Below are 18,799 nucleotides of genomic sequence, written 5' to 3'. Positions count from 1 at the left end.
GAAAGTGCTATATGAAATGTGACATTGTTTCAATCATTCAAGCAAAAAGAATCTGAGTCATATCATATCATATTTTGAAGCTTCTGAGACTTAGAAATTAAGATTTTTTTTCTTCCATCTGAGTTTGTCTCATTGGTGGGGAACAAGAAAGTGAAAGAAAATCCAAGAAACTCTTTTTGAGTGTTTGAATTCTTGAGTTGAGTGCAGTTTCAATGGCCAATTTGAATAATCATACCAGAACCACACAATCACAAGTTCAACAGCAAAATCTTCACCCCATTGAGGTCTTTTTTTCTTTCTCTTTGTTCCTTTAATCTTTTTTCTTCTTTACTTTTTTCTATGAACAGTGTAATTTCCTTTTGCTTCAAATCTTCTTTCAACTTGAAACAAGATCAAATGTTGCAGAGTGCAGACACAATCCATATATTCTCGAGTTTATCTCAGTTTTGTCAATTGTGATCACAGAAAATAACAGTGTTTACAAATTTCGCTATGCAACAGTGCTATAGCGCCACCATAGCCGTTATTTGACAACATTTTGTTCTAAACAGCGTTATAGCGCTGTTTAGAAAATAACAGTTTGTGCAAATTTCGCTATGCAACAGTGGTATAGCGCCACCGTAGCCACTATTTGACAACATTATGTTCTAAACAGCGTTATAGCGCCGTAGCATAGCTATTAATCAATATAAGCCTAGAGTGAACTTGGTTGTTTGAAGTGCAGGCACAAGATTCAAGCTTTGTAAACACAACAACAGTGACAGGAGAAACAGTGAGAAAAGTATTCAAGATTCTTTTCTACTTGAATCTGGTCTTGATTTCATTCTTGGTGATTTTCATCACCATCTATGGTCTTATCTTAGACTCTTTAACTCACCATTTCCATCCTGAGAAATGGTACCCTCCAGTTCTAGTATCAACAGTATGTGCAGGAATTCTTGGTTTCACATGGCAATGGATCGTTGCGCGCCACCCGAAAAAGGCACTCAAGGCAGCATTTTGGTTGAGTCCATTGTTAACATGTGCAATGGGAATTCTTTTTGTGTTAATTGGTTCTGCAGTAAGTTTGATAGCTGGTATAGTTTCATTGGTTTCTGCAGTGATTCAATCTCTCTATGGTTGTTGGGTCAGTAAGAGGTTTGTATACGCTGCGGAAATCTTTTCGGTTTCGATAGCTTATCCTCCTGCTAAAACCAAGTTCTTAGCATGTTCGTTGATCATCGTCAGTACTGTTTACTGTTGTTTTCTGGTGGCTGGAATCGGAGGGGCAAGAGCTATCGAAAAAAGAACCAAACTAGCTGACGTTTTCATCTTCGTAATCATCCTGAGCTTAGGATGGACTATGCATGTTATGAAGAATGCAATGCAAGTCACAGTTTCAAGGGTCAAGTATATGCATTTTTCTGGAGGAGGTGACATAGACACCAGGGTAGCATTTCGTGACACGGTCAAGCACTTAATTGGAAGTGTTTGCGTAGGCTCTATCCTCGTTCCGATCATCGGACTCTTCAGAGGCTTTGCGCGATCAACAAGTCTGATTGGAGGAGAAACAAATGAATGCATGTTTTCTTGTGTTAGTTGTTCGATGGGAATTGCGTCGCTTCTTGTGACAAAGGGGAATAGATGGGGTTTTGTTCATGTTGGAGTTTATAACAAAGGTTTTGTGCAAGCATCTTCTGATACTTGGGAAATGTTCATTAGGGTTGGACTAGAGGAATTGATCAACTTTGATCTCACTGGTGCATTCTGTTTTCTTAGTGGTGTTTCAGTAGGTGCAATTTGTAGTCTTGCGAGTGGAATTTGGTGTCTAGTAGAGTACAAGGATTATGCTATGGAAGTATCCACTTATGCTTTCATCATTGGCTATTTCATGGTAAGATTCAATTGCAATGCAAATAGTTTTAATCCATTCTTTGTCATCTATAATATTATAAAACACTGTTTGAATTGACTTATTTGCGTTTATCAACTCACAAAATCATTCGTGGCTTGTTTGAAAGAACTTTTAAAAAAAAAATCTTTTGACATGTTTATAAGTTATTTCCAGCTTATTTCTGTAAGTTTTTTAGGATATCTTATGAAAACAGCTTATAGTTTATATGAAAACAGTTTGACTTTTTTTTTTATCTTTTGTTAGAGCAACAACTTATACATAAGTACTTATATGATAAGTGTTATGCTATAAGCACTTAATTAAGTTATTTTCCAAACAAGGGCTAATTATCAAACCTCAAATAATATAATAATTTGTCAGCCTAAAGTTCAGTCAAATATTAACAAAATGAAAATGACCCTTTTGTTTCCTTATTGTTGACAATTTCACACTTTTTATGACTTCTGTGCCTAACATTGTTCCAATGTGTTTTGCAGTGTAGGTTGGCTATTGCATGGCCACAAGCATGTGTTTCAGCTTATTATGTGGCCTATGCAGAGAATCCACAAAGCACTCAATTTGACTCCACTATTCCAGTACGTTTGGAGCAGCTTCACAGATCTCAAGCTTTACAAGATCTTACTGAGTTAAGAACAATTAGATGAGCTTAAACACTGAAATGGTAAAGCAAGAAGGATATAGAATTCCCTAGATAATAGGATAGGATACTGATTACTTGATTTAGTTTTGATGTAGTCTTCAAATATGAAAAATTCTTTGATTTTACTGGTACTTTACTCATGTGCATGAATACAGAAGATAAGTGATTTTTTGACATCAAAATTTTGATGTCCAATATGTTCTTTGGTTTTTGTGTATTTTGAACGTGTGAAAGTTGCAGAAGATAAAAAGTACGAGATAGATAGAGATGAAGACATATACGGTATTCAAATAACACGAAATTGAAGCATGAACAGAGAACGGGGTAAACTTGCATACGATAAAAACTACTTATAAATCTAAGTTGTTGGGAGGAGCTTATAAAAATAAGCCGAAAAGCAATTTATGAACACTTCTAAATATTTAGACACGAGCTTATGTCATAAGATATGTTCAAATAAACTCTCCAAATCAACTATATGTAACTTTCATTTAAATGTATTTAAGTAATCAATCTGTATGACAAAAGAATATTGCGAGTTCGCATAATTAAGAACCGTAAGACTGATCTGGTTGGTATAGGTAGATATTCTTGACATAACAAATAAATTTAAAAATAATTATGACTTACAAGTAATGCCAACGAAAACATTACATATTGGTGGTACAACAGAATTCCAAAAAGTCAGACTTAGATCATTTCGGTCCCAGATGACCTCGTCCCCCGCATTCTGTGCACATTATATTGCCAGTTCCTCCGCAACCTACATGAGCGAAATTATCGAATCAAAAACATGGTCAGCAAAAAACAGTTGGGCAACATCATCCGATTCTAATTGTGAAAGTGCATCATTTTTAAGTGAAACAATAGGTTCAAACAGAAGCAAGGTGCATGAGATTGAACAGGAAAGAGAATATACCTAGGCAACGAACTTTAACGATAATGCCCTGGCTTTCCATTATGGAGTCAACATATAGACCAGAACCGGCACAAGTGGCGCAAAGCACAGCACCTTTGGCATGGCAATCGGTGCACCGGCAATTGTTACCGATAGCTTTTTCGGACAATGATAACCCAACAGGCTTGTCAATTATTTCTTCTGGGATAGCTTTATCATAACAGAAGAGAGACTCAAGATCACTTCTGCGTCTGTTCTCATCTTTCTTTAAACTTGATGCAGACTGAAACATAAGGAAATAGTTAGCTCAGCTGTGACACTCATTTTTTTATTTTATTTTGCAAAGGAGCCGTGACATTCAATAGATAAAGATTATTATTTTGCATAGTCGTAGTATGTACAGAAGAACACGGCCACTTATAATACCTCATCACAAAAATTATTTTAACTTTTATAGCATGTTACCTCTTCCAGAATTTGGATCTGTATGTAAGAGAATTTTATCTTAAATGTACACAAAACCTTGAGATTTTTTTGCTCTATTTAGCAGGGAACAAATTCACTAAAACTGATGGAGATGACTTTATTATGAAGCAAATGTACATGTAATAACACTGAGTTATCTAAATTGTCCAAAATTGAGTACCGGAGCCCTGAACGCGTCACTATAGAAAGAAGCAAAGCTGTTATAAAACAGAAGTATATTTGCAAAGTGATCCCTTTCTCGCCCTAAAACGACCAGAGCAGTTCAAAAATGATGGACATTCAAAAATGACAAAAAGAGATTCACAACAAAGAACACAAAAGAGTGTTACAGCAGCAAAATTAATGAACAAATAGACAAATACAAGGTTCAAAATTACTAAAGAGCAAGGATCAAACGATTCAGACCAGATCCAACCCGACTAAACCAACATTTCAAATTGATGGATAAATTGACAAATTACGAATAAGTTCACAACTCGGCACACAAAAAGGGTATAACAAGTTCGAAATTGATGCCAAATTGACTAGTTTTCCCTCATTGGAGCTAGATTCAGATTGGTAGAGAGGGTTTCAGCTCAGTAGAGTTGGATTTATTCAGCCCATTGCCCTATTACCACTACCATCATTTTATGCATGGAAGGAGGAGGACAGGTAGCCATGATATTGTAGACTCGTTCGATCTTTCTCAATCATGATTCTAAGCAAGTCTACTCAAGTTTAAGGAGGAATGATTTTGTAGGTGAGTTAACTTAATTTTGATTTAACTCGAGAGTTTGACAATCATGAAAGTCTTTTTTTTCATATCCCATTCCCATCTCCCTTATCTAGAAACCTATAACTTCAATAGTAGAATCCTTATTGTGTAAATTCAATAAAACCCCAAAATATTATGCTCCACTCGCTATTATGTATAAAAGCTAAGTGGCATAGACGATACCTGAAATAATTTAAGCTGATTTCAGGCTATGTCAGTGTGCAAAAATAAATAGTTCATGCCATTTAACTGTCTCAGTTCTAACCATTAACAAAAAATGAAATCTGTTGTTTAAATCATCAATAAGCTAGGCCCAACTTTTACAAGGAAAAAATAGTACACAGTGCCAGTAGATGTTATGAAGCACGGACACTCCTCGGATTAGACATGTCCTCGTGTCGGACACGCGTCGGTGTTGGACACTGACACGACAACGACACTTTTAATTACATTGAATTGTGTCATTTATTCAAATTTTCTGGTGTCCGTGATTGTGTCTGTGCTTCGTATTACACGCTGAGCATAACGAACTTTCCTAATTAAGATCCACCGACTATCATTGATTGCTCGGATTATAAAAACAGTTTACATGTGATAATCAGAAACTCAAATCCAGATTCCAGATACACAAAGACTTCTTGAAAGTTTTCTGATCTCAATTCATTTAACACTCTTTGCCCCTCTTTCTAGTCAATACTAAACCAACATTTTAACATCACATACAAATCAATCCTCTAAACTCTAAACTGTTCTTAAATGCCTATCCACTAAACTCTAAAGTAATGCATAGTGTATATTAATACTATGATTAATGCTAATTATAACCAAACAATAAGTCTTCAAATTTGTTCAATCCTAAAGACATCCTTAATTTAAACAAAAAAAAAAAAAAAAACATTTCAAGAAATACAAGAGAGTAAGAGATAACAACTGACCCCACGAGAAGAACAGCTAGAAGCTGAACCATTGTTGTTAGAGGAAAGAACATGAAGTTTGAAATTGGACCCAAAATTTATGCTGTTATTGGGACTAAAGAAAATCTTCAACGCTGAAGCGTTTGGAGAAAGAATGAATTTTGATGTTGCCATTTGAATTTGAAGAGTAGGTGAAGAAGCCATTGATGAATGAATGAACTTCAATTTTCGGTTTCATCCATAGAACATACAACCTCGTACTCATCGCTTGTTTCAGTAACCGGGTTCTCGTAGTTCACGACGATGACCCGTGGGTACCCGGATTTTGAATCTGAATGAGATTCGGTTTCAGTTTATGGACTTAGGAAAGCCCATTTGTTTTGTTAAAAGTGGGCTTGTGAGCCCAACTTCCTTTATATATTGAGATGAATTAATTTTGCTACGTCTTTCCCATTTTACTCTTTCGAAACTTACGTTTATATTGAGTCTAGAACCCAGTTCGGAGTGTAAAAGAGTCGTTTATTTACGTTTATGTTTCGGACGTTATTTAAAATAATGATTTTCAACCCAAACTTATGTTTTTGCCCCGTAACTTTTGGAGCCCGTATTTTCTATGTAATATAAAAACTAAAAACACAGCTAGGGCTGCCTCATTCAGTCATGTACGAAATAGAAAATGAAAATGGCTACGATTTCTATGGAGAGCTAATTTCTCAAGGGTTGATCTGTTGTATTCAGATGCCGCAACTTTGAGGTTTTACTATAATTTCAATTCAATTTTCGATTTCCTTTTAATTCTACCCTATGAATTCGAATGCTTAATTTGATTGCTTTTGTTTGCTTTATTCGATTGATACTTTTAGGATAGAGTTGATTAAATTCGATTGTGTTCATGATCCATTTCAAGTTGTCCTCCATTTTGAGTCGAAGTAATAGCGAAAACGCTTGTGTTTTGTCACTTAGATTTGATATGAACCTCCTTAAGAAATTTATCTTTTCCAACAAAGATTGAAGTTGCTTCTTTATAAAAAAAAATAAAATTAAAATTATTTAATTTCTTAGGACTCATTGATTTTGTTGGGCAACCACCAGTCCGCTAATGACTTGGTTAAATTGGTTTGACTTTATTGGGCAACCACCAGTCCGCTAATGACTTGGTTGATGACTTGGTTGAATTGGTTCAATGTTGATAAAAACAACTATGAATTTTTTTAACTAATGAAATTCGATGAAATTAATTGGGTTAGAATTAACTCAACCCTGTAAAATCGACGGAGTAATGGAAATTTAACTCAAATTTTATAAATGTTTATTTTGACTTTAACATATAAATGACTTGAGCAAAAAGAAATTGGGGTAAGTAAGGTGCAATTTAAGTCAAAAGGAGTAATGTAGTAACTAGTAGGAAAATGGAGGGAGGTTGATTGGATTGAGGTAGTAGGTTAGAAAGAAGTGTGAAATGAAGAACGGTGACATCATCATGTTATAGTGCTAAGTAATTGTGGTGGATTCATGTTTTGTTTTCATTGAATCTTTATTCTTTATGTAGTTGACACATGCACGTTGTGTTGAAGGCCGGCTTTGGTGTTCTTACGTTACAAGTTACTATGCAAAGATAAACACACAAACATTTCTTCTAATTTTTTAAGTTCATTATTGTAAAAGAAAAAATGTAGTTAACAAAGTAATAAATATCATCTAAAATTCACACACATACGAGATCACCAAGTTGAGTTCTGATAAAAATATACAACTTAACAATTCTATGTTACCGTTTTTTTAGTTCCAGTTTTTTTTTTTTTTTCTAACAGTCTCTGCATGTCCAATTTTTTTGTTTTCGTCTCTCTCCTCTTAAAAATGCCGATGTAGCTTTTTTGGGTACATAATATATTAAATTTATTGAAAAGAAAAAGTATGTGCAAAAAATATATTTGTGAATTAAAGTAAGAGTATAATAGGAAAATAAGGTGCAAAAATACACTTTCTTAATTTTCTTTTTCCTAAAACGTCAAGTAATTTGAAACGGATGAAGTAATACATAAAAATTGCATAAGTTGTTTGCATAAACTCAAAAATAAGCTAATTCAAACGGGGTCTAATTTGATGTGCAATTTTAAGCACAGTTTCACTATAGGCTTATGGATTTTAAATTTTATATATATATATATATATATATATATATATATATATATATATATATATATATATAGGGGAGAGATCAAATTACACCGGTGTAATATTTGAGTAATTTACACCGCTCAATAACGCTTTAACGAATACGAATTTTACAAAATCCACCGTTGGATTGAAAGTTTATATCATATAGAATCCATAGTTTTTTTTGAAAAAATTGAAAATCATTTGATATGTTATTGAGACCCATTAAAATTAACGGTTTATAAATTTTTATTAAATACCGTTAATCTTTACGAGTCTCAATAACCTATCAAATAGTTTTTAAATTTTTTTATGAATGATATATATGATATAAACTTTCATCCAACGGTAGATTTTACAAAATTCGTATTCGATATAATGAAAACGCTAACTTATGCACCGTGTGTCATATAGTGCACTTGTGCATGTTAGAACTTGTCATTTAATTTTTTTAAGGAAGATGATAGAGATAAAATTGAAAGAAAAAATGATAAATTATAAACTCATACACTACTTGAAATATCGTTTGAAAAATAAACTATAATCTAATAAAATAAATTATAAACTTTTTTTAAAAAACTATTACCAACCAAAATTTTTAACTTATAAATCATAAGCTATAAACTAACTTATTTCTCTTCTTAAAATTCCTATAAACTGAATTATGTCTGGACAGATATACAATCAAAATTTGAATTGATAGAAAATATTGAAAAGCGGAAAGAAAATATTTGTATATCGTAATCGAAGACTTAAAGTGGTGGTTGATTTTGAAACGCGGAAACGTAAAGTGAAGGTGAAAGTGAAACACAAAAAAGCATCATTAAGTGGATTATTTCTTTTTCCTGAAAAGGACAAGAAAGAAAGGTATAGGCCCTATAGGGTACTTACTTTAATTAGTTAGCGGTTTATCCCAAAGGTACCGACATGGTGAAGAAGGAAAAAAAAGGTTTTAGATAGATTATAGATTATTCGGTAACGCGTTAATTTGTTGGGTGCATATTGAAGTGTAAGATAATAAGGTGCATGGCATAAAGTAGTAGTTTTCTTTCACCACTTTATTCAATTCATCTCAAATTATAAATCATTTTACAATATGAATTATACATTTTACAATATGAATTATAAATCATTTTTCAATTCATCTCAAAGACATATAAATATATACTATGAATATTTATCGTATATGCTTTGCATTTTCTCTAAATATATTTAAAATTTAGTTTTCATCGGTTAGTATTTCCATTATTAATATGGTTGATCAAAATATCGAAACTCAACTTGCACTGCGTTGTTTAAGAGGTTTTTATTGTTTTATTTTCTATTTTTATATACTTTAACTATTCATTCTCGATGCGTTTTTTTATATTTACTGATTTTGTTTCATTTTTTTAACAAATAGCATCATTGGATCAGAATCCAATAACCGACTTAGAGAAGCACGCCAATCATTGTCGGATCAAATATCAAACTTATTATGTTGAGTTTCACCTTGGTGAAGTAAGTATACATATTATTTCAAATGAATGTATCTGATTGTATTTGATCAATTCACATTGGTAAAGATTTAATACTTTTATTGTTTTTATTTTAGGGCGCTACCAAAAATGTTTGCATCTGATTTTCGTGACAACGTAAATCGTTATGCTACACTTATTGATCCAAATAAAAATCAATTTGAACTTTTAGTTGACAAAATTAATGGCAACATATATTTAGCACATGGATGATATGTGTTGCGTGATTTTTATAATATATGGTATGGTGCTTGGGTTATTTTGTAATACAGTGGGATTAGTTAGTTTAGACTGATTTTGAATGACAAATTTGATTGTGTTATTCATCTTCCTAAGTTCACTCCTCCTATGAAATTTAATTTGGATAAATTTAACATTCCATCATATTTTCCTAATGATATGCCGGAATCAGTCTTCTTCCATTTTTATTTATTTTTAAAAGTAGAGCTGTATAGTCTTACTACTACTCCTAATTTCCTAAACTTGTAAACCACAATATAACTACTTTTAAAGTTTCCTATTTTTTATGTTTAATTATTTGCTTTAAGAATATAATTTTATTATTTTAACTATATAACTATATTAAAAAAAAAATATATACGAGCGTACTCGTACCTTAGTTTTTTTAAAAATGTTGTACCACGTACCGGTACCAGTACCGGATACCGGTACCGTACCCGCACCTATGCAACATAGTATTGAAGATATTCTTACATGATGAAAAATTAAAAGGGTCATGCTAAACAATGCCCCAGAGGAACGGTTAAAGAAACAAAAATGAAAACAAAAGTAAAAGTTTTTTTTGGCCCTGATAATCTAAAATTCGACTGCGAGGTTAAAAAAGTCTGGCCAAGAATTGTTTCACCAGAGTCAAACTCGGATTCTCTCAAATAATTCGTTATAGGGAAGTTCATTAACCATTTAAGGAAAATGTCTTTATTAAAAATAAAAGTTTTAACTAATTTTTTTTAAAAAAAAAAATTTACAAAGCATTAAATATATTACTTTTAAAATTATATTACCATTTTTATTTTCTTAACTATTTTCCCAGTAGCACTTTCAACATTTTCCAAATTAAAATTAACATTAACTAATGATTCTAATTATAGGCTTTGACGTGTAATATTAATTATTTAGTAATATCATCATCAATGGTACAACAACTTTTTTTCTTACCAATTTCACAGAAATAATAAATAATTTTCCAAAAAAAGAAAAAGAATCCAATATAACAAAAATACAAAAAAGAAAAAGAAAAACATGTTGCTCATGTCATGGAACAAATGAAATTGCATCCATTCATTCATCCATCTATCATCGTCCATGAATCCAACACAACCATGACAGATATATGAAAGGGACACTTTGTTTCCTCATTCATTCACACCCCTTTCTCTTTCTCTTTCTCTCTCTCTCCACTTCTCTTCTCACTACTACTCCCTCCCACATCAAATGCATTGCAACTTCTCTTCTACCGACACGTGTATTTATATGTGTGAGTGTTTCATTTTACTCTGTTCTCAAAACTTAATAAAATCTTATTCGCTTTCTGTTTCAATCACATCTCAAATTCATCATTACTTTACCTAATTTCACTCTCTTAATCTCTTCTTTCTCATCACAAATCATAACCCTAAAAAAAATTTATAGTTTTGATCAACAAAACTCAGTTTAAGGTTAGTTTAAGGTTGTTTTTTTTCTTGTTTTGTTGTGTACTGTGAAATAAAATCTCTGTTTTTTTAACCTTAATTGAGTTTTCTTAATAACCAAGTTTCAATCTTTTCCATGATCATGAAACTGGGTTTGGTTTATTAATCTCAAAAAACATTTCTTCAACCAATATGTCACAATCCAAACGTTTGTTTTTCACTTTGTTCTTAAACACCTCGTTCCTTTTGTTGTTTTGTGTTTTTCTTGCTCTTCACTTTGAATCCTCAGAACATGTTTTTCTTAGGAACAAAACCAACAACAAAGTCAAAAACAAAAACTTTATCTTTAGTGTCAGTGATGATATTGATGAAGATTGTAAAAGTTTTCATAGCTTAAGTGATTATAAAGCTAAATGCTTTTACCTTAAATCAAACAACCCATGTGTCTCACAAGGCTATGTTGATTATCTTTACCTTTTCTATTGCAAAATTGGAAATTTCCCTTTTTTGGGTCATACCCTTTTGTTTCTATGGCTATTGGTTCTCTTCTATCTTCTAGCTAATACAGCTTCTGAATACTTTTGTCCTTCTCTTGATAATCTCTCCAAAGTTTTGAGACTTTCACCAACAATTGCTGGTGTCACTCTTCTCTCTCTTGGAAATGGTGCTAATGATGTTTTTGCTACATTTGTTTCTTTCAAAGGTAGTGGAACACAAGGCATTGGTTTCAACACTGTTCTTGGTGGTGGTTCCTTTGTTTCATGTGTTGTTGTGGGAATTATAAGTATATCAGTTAGACATAAAGGGATTCGTGTTAAAAAATCGGCTTTGATAAGAGATGTTTGTTTTCTTCTCTTTGTTCTTGTTTGTTTGTTCACTATCTTCATTAGTGGTGAAATCAATGTTTTTGTGGCAATTGGTTTTTGTTTGATGTATGTGGTTTATGTTGGTGTTGTTTATGTCTCATCTAGTAAAAGAAAAGGTGTTTGCGATGAAGATGCTGAAACTGAAACTGATTATGATGATTCAAGGAATGGTAATTGCAATGATTTAGGTGTTCCTCTACTTGGTTATATGGAGAAAGGAATGATAAATGGTGCTGAAGAATGTGAGTTTAGAATTGAGAAGAATTGTTGCAATGAAAAATCATCATTTTGTAGAATTTTACTCTATGTTTTGAATATGCCACTTTACTTACCTAGAAGATTAACAATTCCTGTTATTTGTGAAGAAAAATGGTCTAAGCTATATGCAGTTTCATCAGCTATATTATCACCACTTTTGTTAGCTTTTCTATGGATTCCAAACAATGAAAGTTTCTCAAGTTCATCAAGCTTAATAGTTTTTGGAATTGGATTATTGATTGGAATTATCTTAGGAGTAATAGCAATTATCACAACTGAGTCATCAAATCCACCAAAAAAGTACTTATTACCATGGCTAGTTGCAGGTTTTGTGATGAGTGTGACATGGAGTTACATTTCAGCTCAAGAATTAGTAGGATTGTTAGTTTCACTTGGTTTCATATGTGGTGTTAATCCATCAATACTTGGATTAACAGTACTTGCTTGGGGGAATTCAATTGGTGATTTAGTGACTAATTTGACAATGGCTTTAAATGGTGGACCAGAGGGGGTTCAAATAGCAATTTCAGGTTGTTATGCTGGTCCTATCTTCAACACAGTTATTGGATTAGGTTTATCTCTTGTTACCACAACTTGGTGTGAGTACCCTTCATCTATTGAGATACCTAAAGATCCATATTTGTGGGAAACATTGGCATTTTTGGTTATTGGATTGATTTGGGCACTTGTTGTTTTGATCAGAAGAGATATGAAGCTTGATGCAATGTTAGGTGGAGGACTATTAGCTATTTACTTTGTTTCTCTTATTCTTAGGCTTATTCAAACATTAGGGTCACTTCAATTTAAGGATATGTTAGTGTGACTCTTCAATTAGGAACTGACATTACTTTTATGTATATGTATGTATAGTATAGAGTCATGATATGTAAATTATATGATAGGTAGGTGTTATTTGTTAGGGCTTATTATAGAGGTATACAAGTAGAACTTCCACATCAATTAAGTTGTACCTAGCTTTCATTTGGTGATTACTTATAATTTACTGATGCATCAAGATGCTGTTACAAATCTTGTGTTTGGAGGATTGAGGACTCAAAAAAAAAAAAGAGATGCTGTTATAATTTACTGAGGCATTAATTCATCAATTCATATCCATGTAGGGTATTGTACTGTTATAAATTTCTTACTATCCGGGATTATCATCTTAAGCATTTTGCTCTTACTATCTCTTATAATTATAAGTTTTATATTTGGAGGATTGTGGAAGGTCATAAAATTATATGCATCTCGGCCCGTATTCAACGAGTTAAAACATGCATTTGTCGAGTTCAATCGCATTCGCCTAATCTGCTAATCAGTCCACTATTTCACTTACTCGACATATTCATATACCCTCACGGAGTAAACTCGACTCATGATTTTGTGTTAAGTTACCCAAGTATCTTCGGTAACTCATTTTTACTACCTTTTTAAACAGAAGAAAAATACGTAGATCTCGATTACAAATCGAGATACTTTTTCGACAAAAGTCTATAGATTCCACCTCGAAATATTTGAACAAATATGTTTGATTGTGAGAAAACATATAGAAAAAATATGACAAAATGTGTGAGAAAAGAGAAATATGAATATTTTTTAAATATTATTTGGTATAAGAGAAAAAAGAAAAAACAAATTGAAAAAAATAAATAAAATTGTTTGAGTGGACGCTTTATTACCAAATAGGTTATGTCTACATCTCTCCATTTTTCTCTTCACAACTTATCTTTTTTCAACTTCTATTCTAACAAATGAGTATTCAAATTAAATTTGTTTATATAATGGATTGTTTTAACTTGTACAAGAAGTTTGAGTAAAAAAAATAAAACTTATACAATAAAGTGAGTATGAAAAATTTATACAAGAAATTAATTAGCTCTATTTTTTAACTAAAACTTAAAAGACTCGCAACCAATTAATATGAGTTGGTTTAACAAAAGAGATTAATCTGTCACATGTCAAATATTGCGTAATTTGGATTACAACCTATGAAGCACAGACACAAATACCGGACACAACACGGACACTGACACGTCGATATCGATAAAAATTTGAAAAAAATGATATGATTTAGTGTAGTTATAAGTGTCGGTGTCGGACACGGATATCTACACGTGTCCGACAAGGACACGCCTAATCTGAGAAGTGTCGATGCTTCCTAAGTTACAACACAAAGTCTAGGATTTTGCCATGATTAACCGTGTATAAATAGAGGTATTATAGGAAAATTTTCACAGTATTTTTAAATATTTATTTGAAGTGTCCAAATTGAATAATTAATCCACTGCAAATATTAAAAGTTGAATAGTAAATAAATACCGACCAATGTACATATCCATCAAAACTACTTGTAAGGTTTATCCTAAACCGAATCAATGGTGATCGCTATCACTAGAACTCAATAATTTTATCCTAAACCGAATCAATGGTGAACAATATTACTAGAACTCAATATAGTTATTATAAATATATATTTGGCTGCCTATATATTTGTCTCATAGCTAGTTTGAAAAAGATGAACTTTTAGAGAGAGTAGGTTAGTAGAAAAAGTATAGAACATTCTTTGTCAAGTTGAAGAGGCCGGGTCCAGTGCGTTGGACGAATCAGACTTTATTTCTTTCAAGTGATAGGTGCATCTAATTGTAGTATTGATGGAAAATTAGTTATTTAATTTTTTTTATGGGTAAATATAATAATTAATTTAAGAAAGGTTATGCTAAATAGTGTCCTGAAGTACCGGTTAAACATATAAAAAAAAAATTAATGATATAAAGATGATTTTTTACATCTTTAATATGTTGTATGCACAAATTCTAAAATAAAAATTAAAAAAAAAAAACTACTTTATTGATGTTAGTTGATGATAACGGCAACAAATGGAACAACATTCTTATTTTTGGATCTTTGTCATTTAATCACTACAAAATTTTCAATTGGTTGTTTCATTTGCTATATGACTATCAACAAGAGTCTGGACCGGTCACTTTAACATGCTGGTGTATATCTTCCACAATCAATTTTCTTCCATGGACAACTATATGTTGCAATGTCAAGAGTAACTTCAAGTAAAGACTTAAAAATATTGATAACCGATTGAAAAAGAGAATATACAGATGAAAGTTGAAACTGAAAATGTGGTTTATAAAAATAAGTTTTTCATATATTTAAAAAAAAAGTTTTTCATAATGTTTAGTAATTAATTTGTAAAATATTTATCTATATTTATCATTGTACTGAATATTATCATTTTTATCATCACTATATTTTGAATTCTTTTTATTTTTTTTCAATTTTTATTTTAAAATTATTATTATATTTATTTTAATATCATATATAACTGTTTACAAAGACCCGTGCTAAGTTTTCATTAATTTAATTTAACTACTGTAACTGAGTATGCCTATGTGTGTGAAATGAGAAAATTATAAAACCCTAAACATTTGTTAAAGTAATGATTATATATATATATATATATATATATATATATATACCGTATAAAAGTACCTAAAGATATAATTTTATATTAAAAAAATCTGAGAGGTTTATCTGAATTTCTGAATAAATAATTGTGGTGGTGAAATACTCTATTTATAGCAAATTCTTGGACTTGAGTTTTCACCAACGTGGCATGATGTCTGACATTACTTCATCGTCACACAATAGGTTTCATCGTGGCATGATGGGACCTGATTTCCTTCATAAATCGTGACACGATAGGTTTCATCGTGACACGATGCCTTTGAGCTGATTTTCTTCAATTTTTGCTCATTTTTAATTGGTGTAATTTCTTCTACTTTTTATTTCTTGGTCAAGTAATTTCATTCTTTAAGTCTTTTACACGCTTTTGACCATAAAAACTCAACAAAACAACTAACAACTATTTAAAAATATCATATAAGAGCTTAGGAAGAATTCCACACAAGGGTGAAGTATTCAAAAAGTGTCACACTAGGAAGGGGACACAAACCTTTGTTGATAAGAGATCAAGTGATGCATATGTGAGTATCAAGTTTTCTGCACTATTATTTTTTCTTGATTTGTGAAAGTAGAAAAAAGCCTAGACTTATAGAAAAAAAAATTTGACTTTATTTTCTGCAATTATGGTCTTCTGTTTGCTGTGATTGTGTCTTTAATAATAAGATATTGTTGCACATGTATGTTTAGAGATAGCTTTGACCTTAATAATAAGAGATTGTTGCACATGTATGTTTAGAGATTGTGTCCTTAATAATTTGTCCTGTGTTTCTGTTCTTGCCAGAAAGTGTTATGCTTATTGTAGAAAACATTTTATGTTATGGTGCGATTTTTTCTGATCGATCCAGCCGTGCCCTGTTTTTGCTGTGTTTCGGTGGGGTTGTTTAGTGGGGGAAGCGATCTCTCTTTCTGCTACTGGGGGCTGTTTCTTGTACTGGTTTGTGCCTATTGTTTGGGTCTCTAGCTGTTTGTTTATTTTGTGCTTTGGTGCTGTTGCTTTTTCCTGCATTTGGGTCTGTTTTTTCTTGACCTTATTGTACTCTTTTGCCTCCTTCTTGTACATGATTTATGTTTGTTTATGTTGTTGTTCTTGCTGTTCTATTTGTTGTTGTTCTTGTTGTTCTGAATGTTTATCTTTGTTTATTTTTTCCTAGGATAACTTTGTAAATCTATGTTCACAAGCTGAGTCTCAACCTCAACCTTCTGAATCTGGTAATAATGAGAGTGGTAGTCAACCGAAGCCAATTGATTATGATACACTAATGATTGAAGCTGTTGGAGGAAGAAATGCAAAGGGCATAGTATATGGACTTAGTTTGGATGGACGTAACCTCACCCGTGGCTCAACATCTACATCAAATAGATATTCAAATTATGCTGATATTGCTCGTGGTATGAGTGGAGAGGTTGAGGCGCGATTAAGGCAGAAAATTGCAGACCAACAACAAACAATCAATTGCATCCTTGCACGTCAAAATAAAATGTTGGCCGCATTTGCTAATTATGCAAATATAGATTTGGACATGATGGATTTAGATGAAGATGATCCTTCCGTTGGTAATGGAACTCGTGGAAACAATGGAAATGATGGTACAAATGCCGATGAATAATATTAATGACTTTGGAATGTAGAACTTAAATTATGGAGTTTGATATTTTGTAGACAATTTTAAGTTATTAGAACTTTAGCCTTTTGGATGTAGTGATAAAAATGTGATATTTTGTTGGTATTTGGAGATACTTTATATGTTATGTTTATGATGGATCAAATGCTTGCAGATATGAATTTCTAGTTTGATATGAATTTTTAAATTAAAAATTGATGATACAATACAATTCAATGTGCACTATTTATATGATTGTATTTGTAAAAAAAAAAAAAAAAAAAAAAAAAAACAATAGGGACAGAAAGGAAATATTCTGTCACAATATGTGGGGACGAAATGTGAATATTCAGTCACTTTATTGAGACGGAATTAAACCATTCTGTCGCAGTTTTGGGACGGAATAAATATAGCTAGACAAATAATTTATTATATTCCGTCCCTGATTCCGTCCCTAAATTGTGACAGAACATAATTTTCCGTCCCAATGAATTTGCGACGCGCGAATTGCGACGAAATAATTTTGTCACAAATTCCGTCCCAGATATGAATTGGGACGGAAATTTCAACTGTTACGCGACGGAAATTTCCGTCCCAGATTGATTTTTTTCTAGTAGTGATTTCTGTCATCAATGATAAAAATTGAACTTTTAACTTTCTCATCGCTCTCTAACTCTCATTCATTCAGCACCCTTTTTTGTTTTTTTATTTTTTGTTTTTTATTTTGATTCATTCAGCACCTTTTAACTACACGATAATGAATTGATTTTGACATGTATATATTGGCCGGGGGATGCGGATAATGTTTCCCCCACATTCACCCTCACTCACTTATATCCATAAACATATATATAAATGTAACATCATAATATATAATATATGTTTGGATAATAATCTTATCAAATTGATTAAAATTTACTACTCTATATAGTCCGTTAATTAGTTAGAGAGGAAAGGAAGTGCCGTCTTCTAATCTAATTATTATTATGTAGGAATATAGCTGACTGTCCCAAAGAAGAAATGAGTAACATTATGGATGGGAAAAATGGACCACGGTACCATGATTTTGATGTCTGAATTGGAATTGCATGAAACACATTGACCCATATTAAATGATTCGTCGTCCCACTCGATAGGAACAGCTTCTTGGATTAATATTCACTCCATGCATACAATACAACCTCTTCCATTTTGTCAATTATTAATATATATTGTCCCAAGTTGATGGACTAGTTCACGAGTTTTTTATATATAGTATCCTATACTTTCGTTTTCTCAACCAAAAAAAAAAAGAAAAGAAAAACGAACTAGTTAATTTAATACAAAAATATTGTTATACGTATGAATTAGAGTCTCAACCCCTAACTATTTTAGCCATTAGACTATTCGACTCAATAAAAATAGTGTGATCAATGTTAGAGAAATAGTTTGTATTGGGATTGAATTGAGATAGAAGAGTTTAGAGTAAAAGAGAAGTAATTGGCATTAATGAAAAAAGGTTATGTACAATGCTTTTATACTAGCTTCACTAACAAGTAACCATAGTTCTAACTAACTAACTATAGTAGAGTAGTTATTAACAAACTCTTAACTAACTTTACAAACAAGCTAACAAACTAACAAACTAACATTTGAATTACTAACTCAATACACCTCCTTAATTCAAATGTTCCAAACTCTTTACACCA

General features: G+C 31.9%; 4 protein-coding genes across 4 annotated transcripts; 3 read left to right on the top strand and 1 right to left on the bottom strand.

The window, feature by feature from the left end:
* Window positions 1–2,729, top strand: LOC123892986 (protein PNS1-like). Its single transcript, XM_045942899.1, has 3 exons — window positions 1–284; window positions 725–1,873; window positions 2,371–2,729. The coding sequence occupies exons 1-3, from the start codon at window positions 213–215 to the stop codon at window positions 2,536–2,538; spliced, it is 1,389 nt and encodes a 462-aa protein (XP_045798855.1). The 5' UTR covers window positions 1–212; the 3' UTR covers window positions 2,539–2,729.
* Window positions 2,730–2,998: 269 nt separating this feature from the next.
* On the bottom strand, window positions 2,999–5,878 carry LOC123892985 (protein PHOTOSYSTEM I ASSEMBLY 2, chloroplastic). The gene is made up of 3 exons (XM_045942898.1): window positions 5,608–5,878; window positions 3,454–3,715; window positions 2,999–3,297 (listed from the first exon to the last, which is right to left on the bottom strand). Exons 1-3 carry the CDS (start codon window positions 5,788–5,790, stop codon window positions 3,230–3,232), a joined length of 513 nt encoding a protein of 170 aa, XP_045798854.1. The 5' UTR covers window positions 5,791–5,878; the 3' UTR covers window positions 2,999–3,229.
* Window positions 5,879–10,566: 4,688 nt separating this feature from the next.
* Window positions 10,567–13,270, top strand: LOC123890566 (cation/calcium exchanger 2-like). The gene has a single exon (XM_045940202.1). The coding sequence runs from the start codon at window positions 11,102–11,104 to the stop codon at window positions 12,854–12,856; it is 1,755 nt and encodes a 584-aa protein (XP_045796158.1). The 5' UTR covers window positions 10,567–11,101; the 3' UTR covers window positions 12,857–13,270.
* Window positions 13,271–15,894: 2,624 nt separating this feature from the next.
* Window positions 15,895–17,311, top strand: LOC123890570. The gene is made up of 2 exons (XM_045940204.1): window positions 15,895–16,031; window positions 16,662–17,311. Exon 2 carries the CDS (start codon window positions 16,770–16,772, stop codon window positions 17,115–17,117), a length of 348 nt encoding a protein of 115 aa, XP_045796160.1. The 5' UTR covers window positions 15,895–16,031; window positions 16,662–16,769; the 3' UTR covers window positions 17,118–17,311.
* Window positions 17,312–18,799: the final 1,488 nt, after the last annotated feature.

The sequence above is a fragment of the Trifolium pratense genome, linkage group LG6 (genome assembly GCF_020283565.1).
Source record: "Trifolium pratense cultivar HEN17-A07 linkage group LG6, ARS_RC_1.1, whole genome shotgun sequence".
NCBI lineage: Eukaryota > Viridiplantae > Streptophyta > Magnoliopsida > Fabales > Fabaceae > Trifolium > Trifolium pratense.
The sequence above is the reverse complement of the archived record's forward strand: the minus strand, read 5'-3'. Positions and strand labels throughout refer to the sequence as shown.

Excerpts from the sequence above, each read along its gene's own strand:
- LOC123892986 (XM_045942899.1), top strand. The coding sequence starts at position 213 with ATGGCCAATTTGAATAATCATACCAGAACCACACAATCACAAGTTCAA. Across the intron at positions 285-724 it reads AAAATCTTCACCCCATTGAG|GCACAAGATTCAAGCTTTGT; the intron begins GTCTTTTTTTCT and ends TTTGAAGTGCAG. Across the intron at positions 1,874-2,370 it reads TCATCATTGGCTATTTCATG|TGTAGGTTGGCTATTGCATG; the intron begins GTAAGATTCAAT and ends TGTGTTTTGCAG.
- LOC123892985 (XM_045942898.1), bottom strand. The coding sequence starts at position 5,790 with ATGGCTTCTTCACCTACTCTTCAAATTCAAATGGCAACATCAAAATTC. Across the intron at positions 3,716-5,607 it reads CTAGCTGTTCTTCTCGTGGG|TCTGCATCAAGTTTAAAGAA; the intron begins GTCAGTTGTTAT and ends CTTATGTTTCAG. Across the intron at positions 3,298-3,453 it reads CGTTAAAGTTCGTTGCCTAG|GTTGCGGAGGAACTGGCAAT; the intron begins GTATATTCTCTT and ends TCGCTCATGTAG.
- LOC123890566 (XM_045940202.1), top strand. The coding sequence starts at position 11,102 with ATGTCACAATCCAAACGTTTGTTTTTCACTTTGTTCTTAAACACCTCG.
- LOC123890570 (XM_045940204.1), top strand. The coding sequence starts at position 16,770 with ATGATTGAAGCTGTTGGAGGAAGAAATGCAAAGGGCATAGTATATGGA.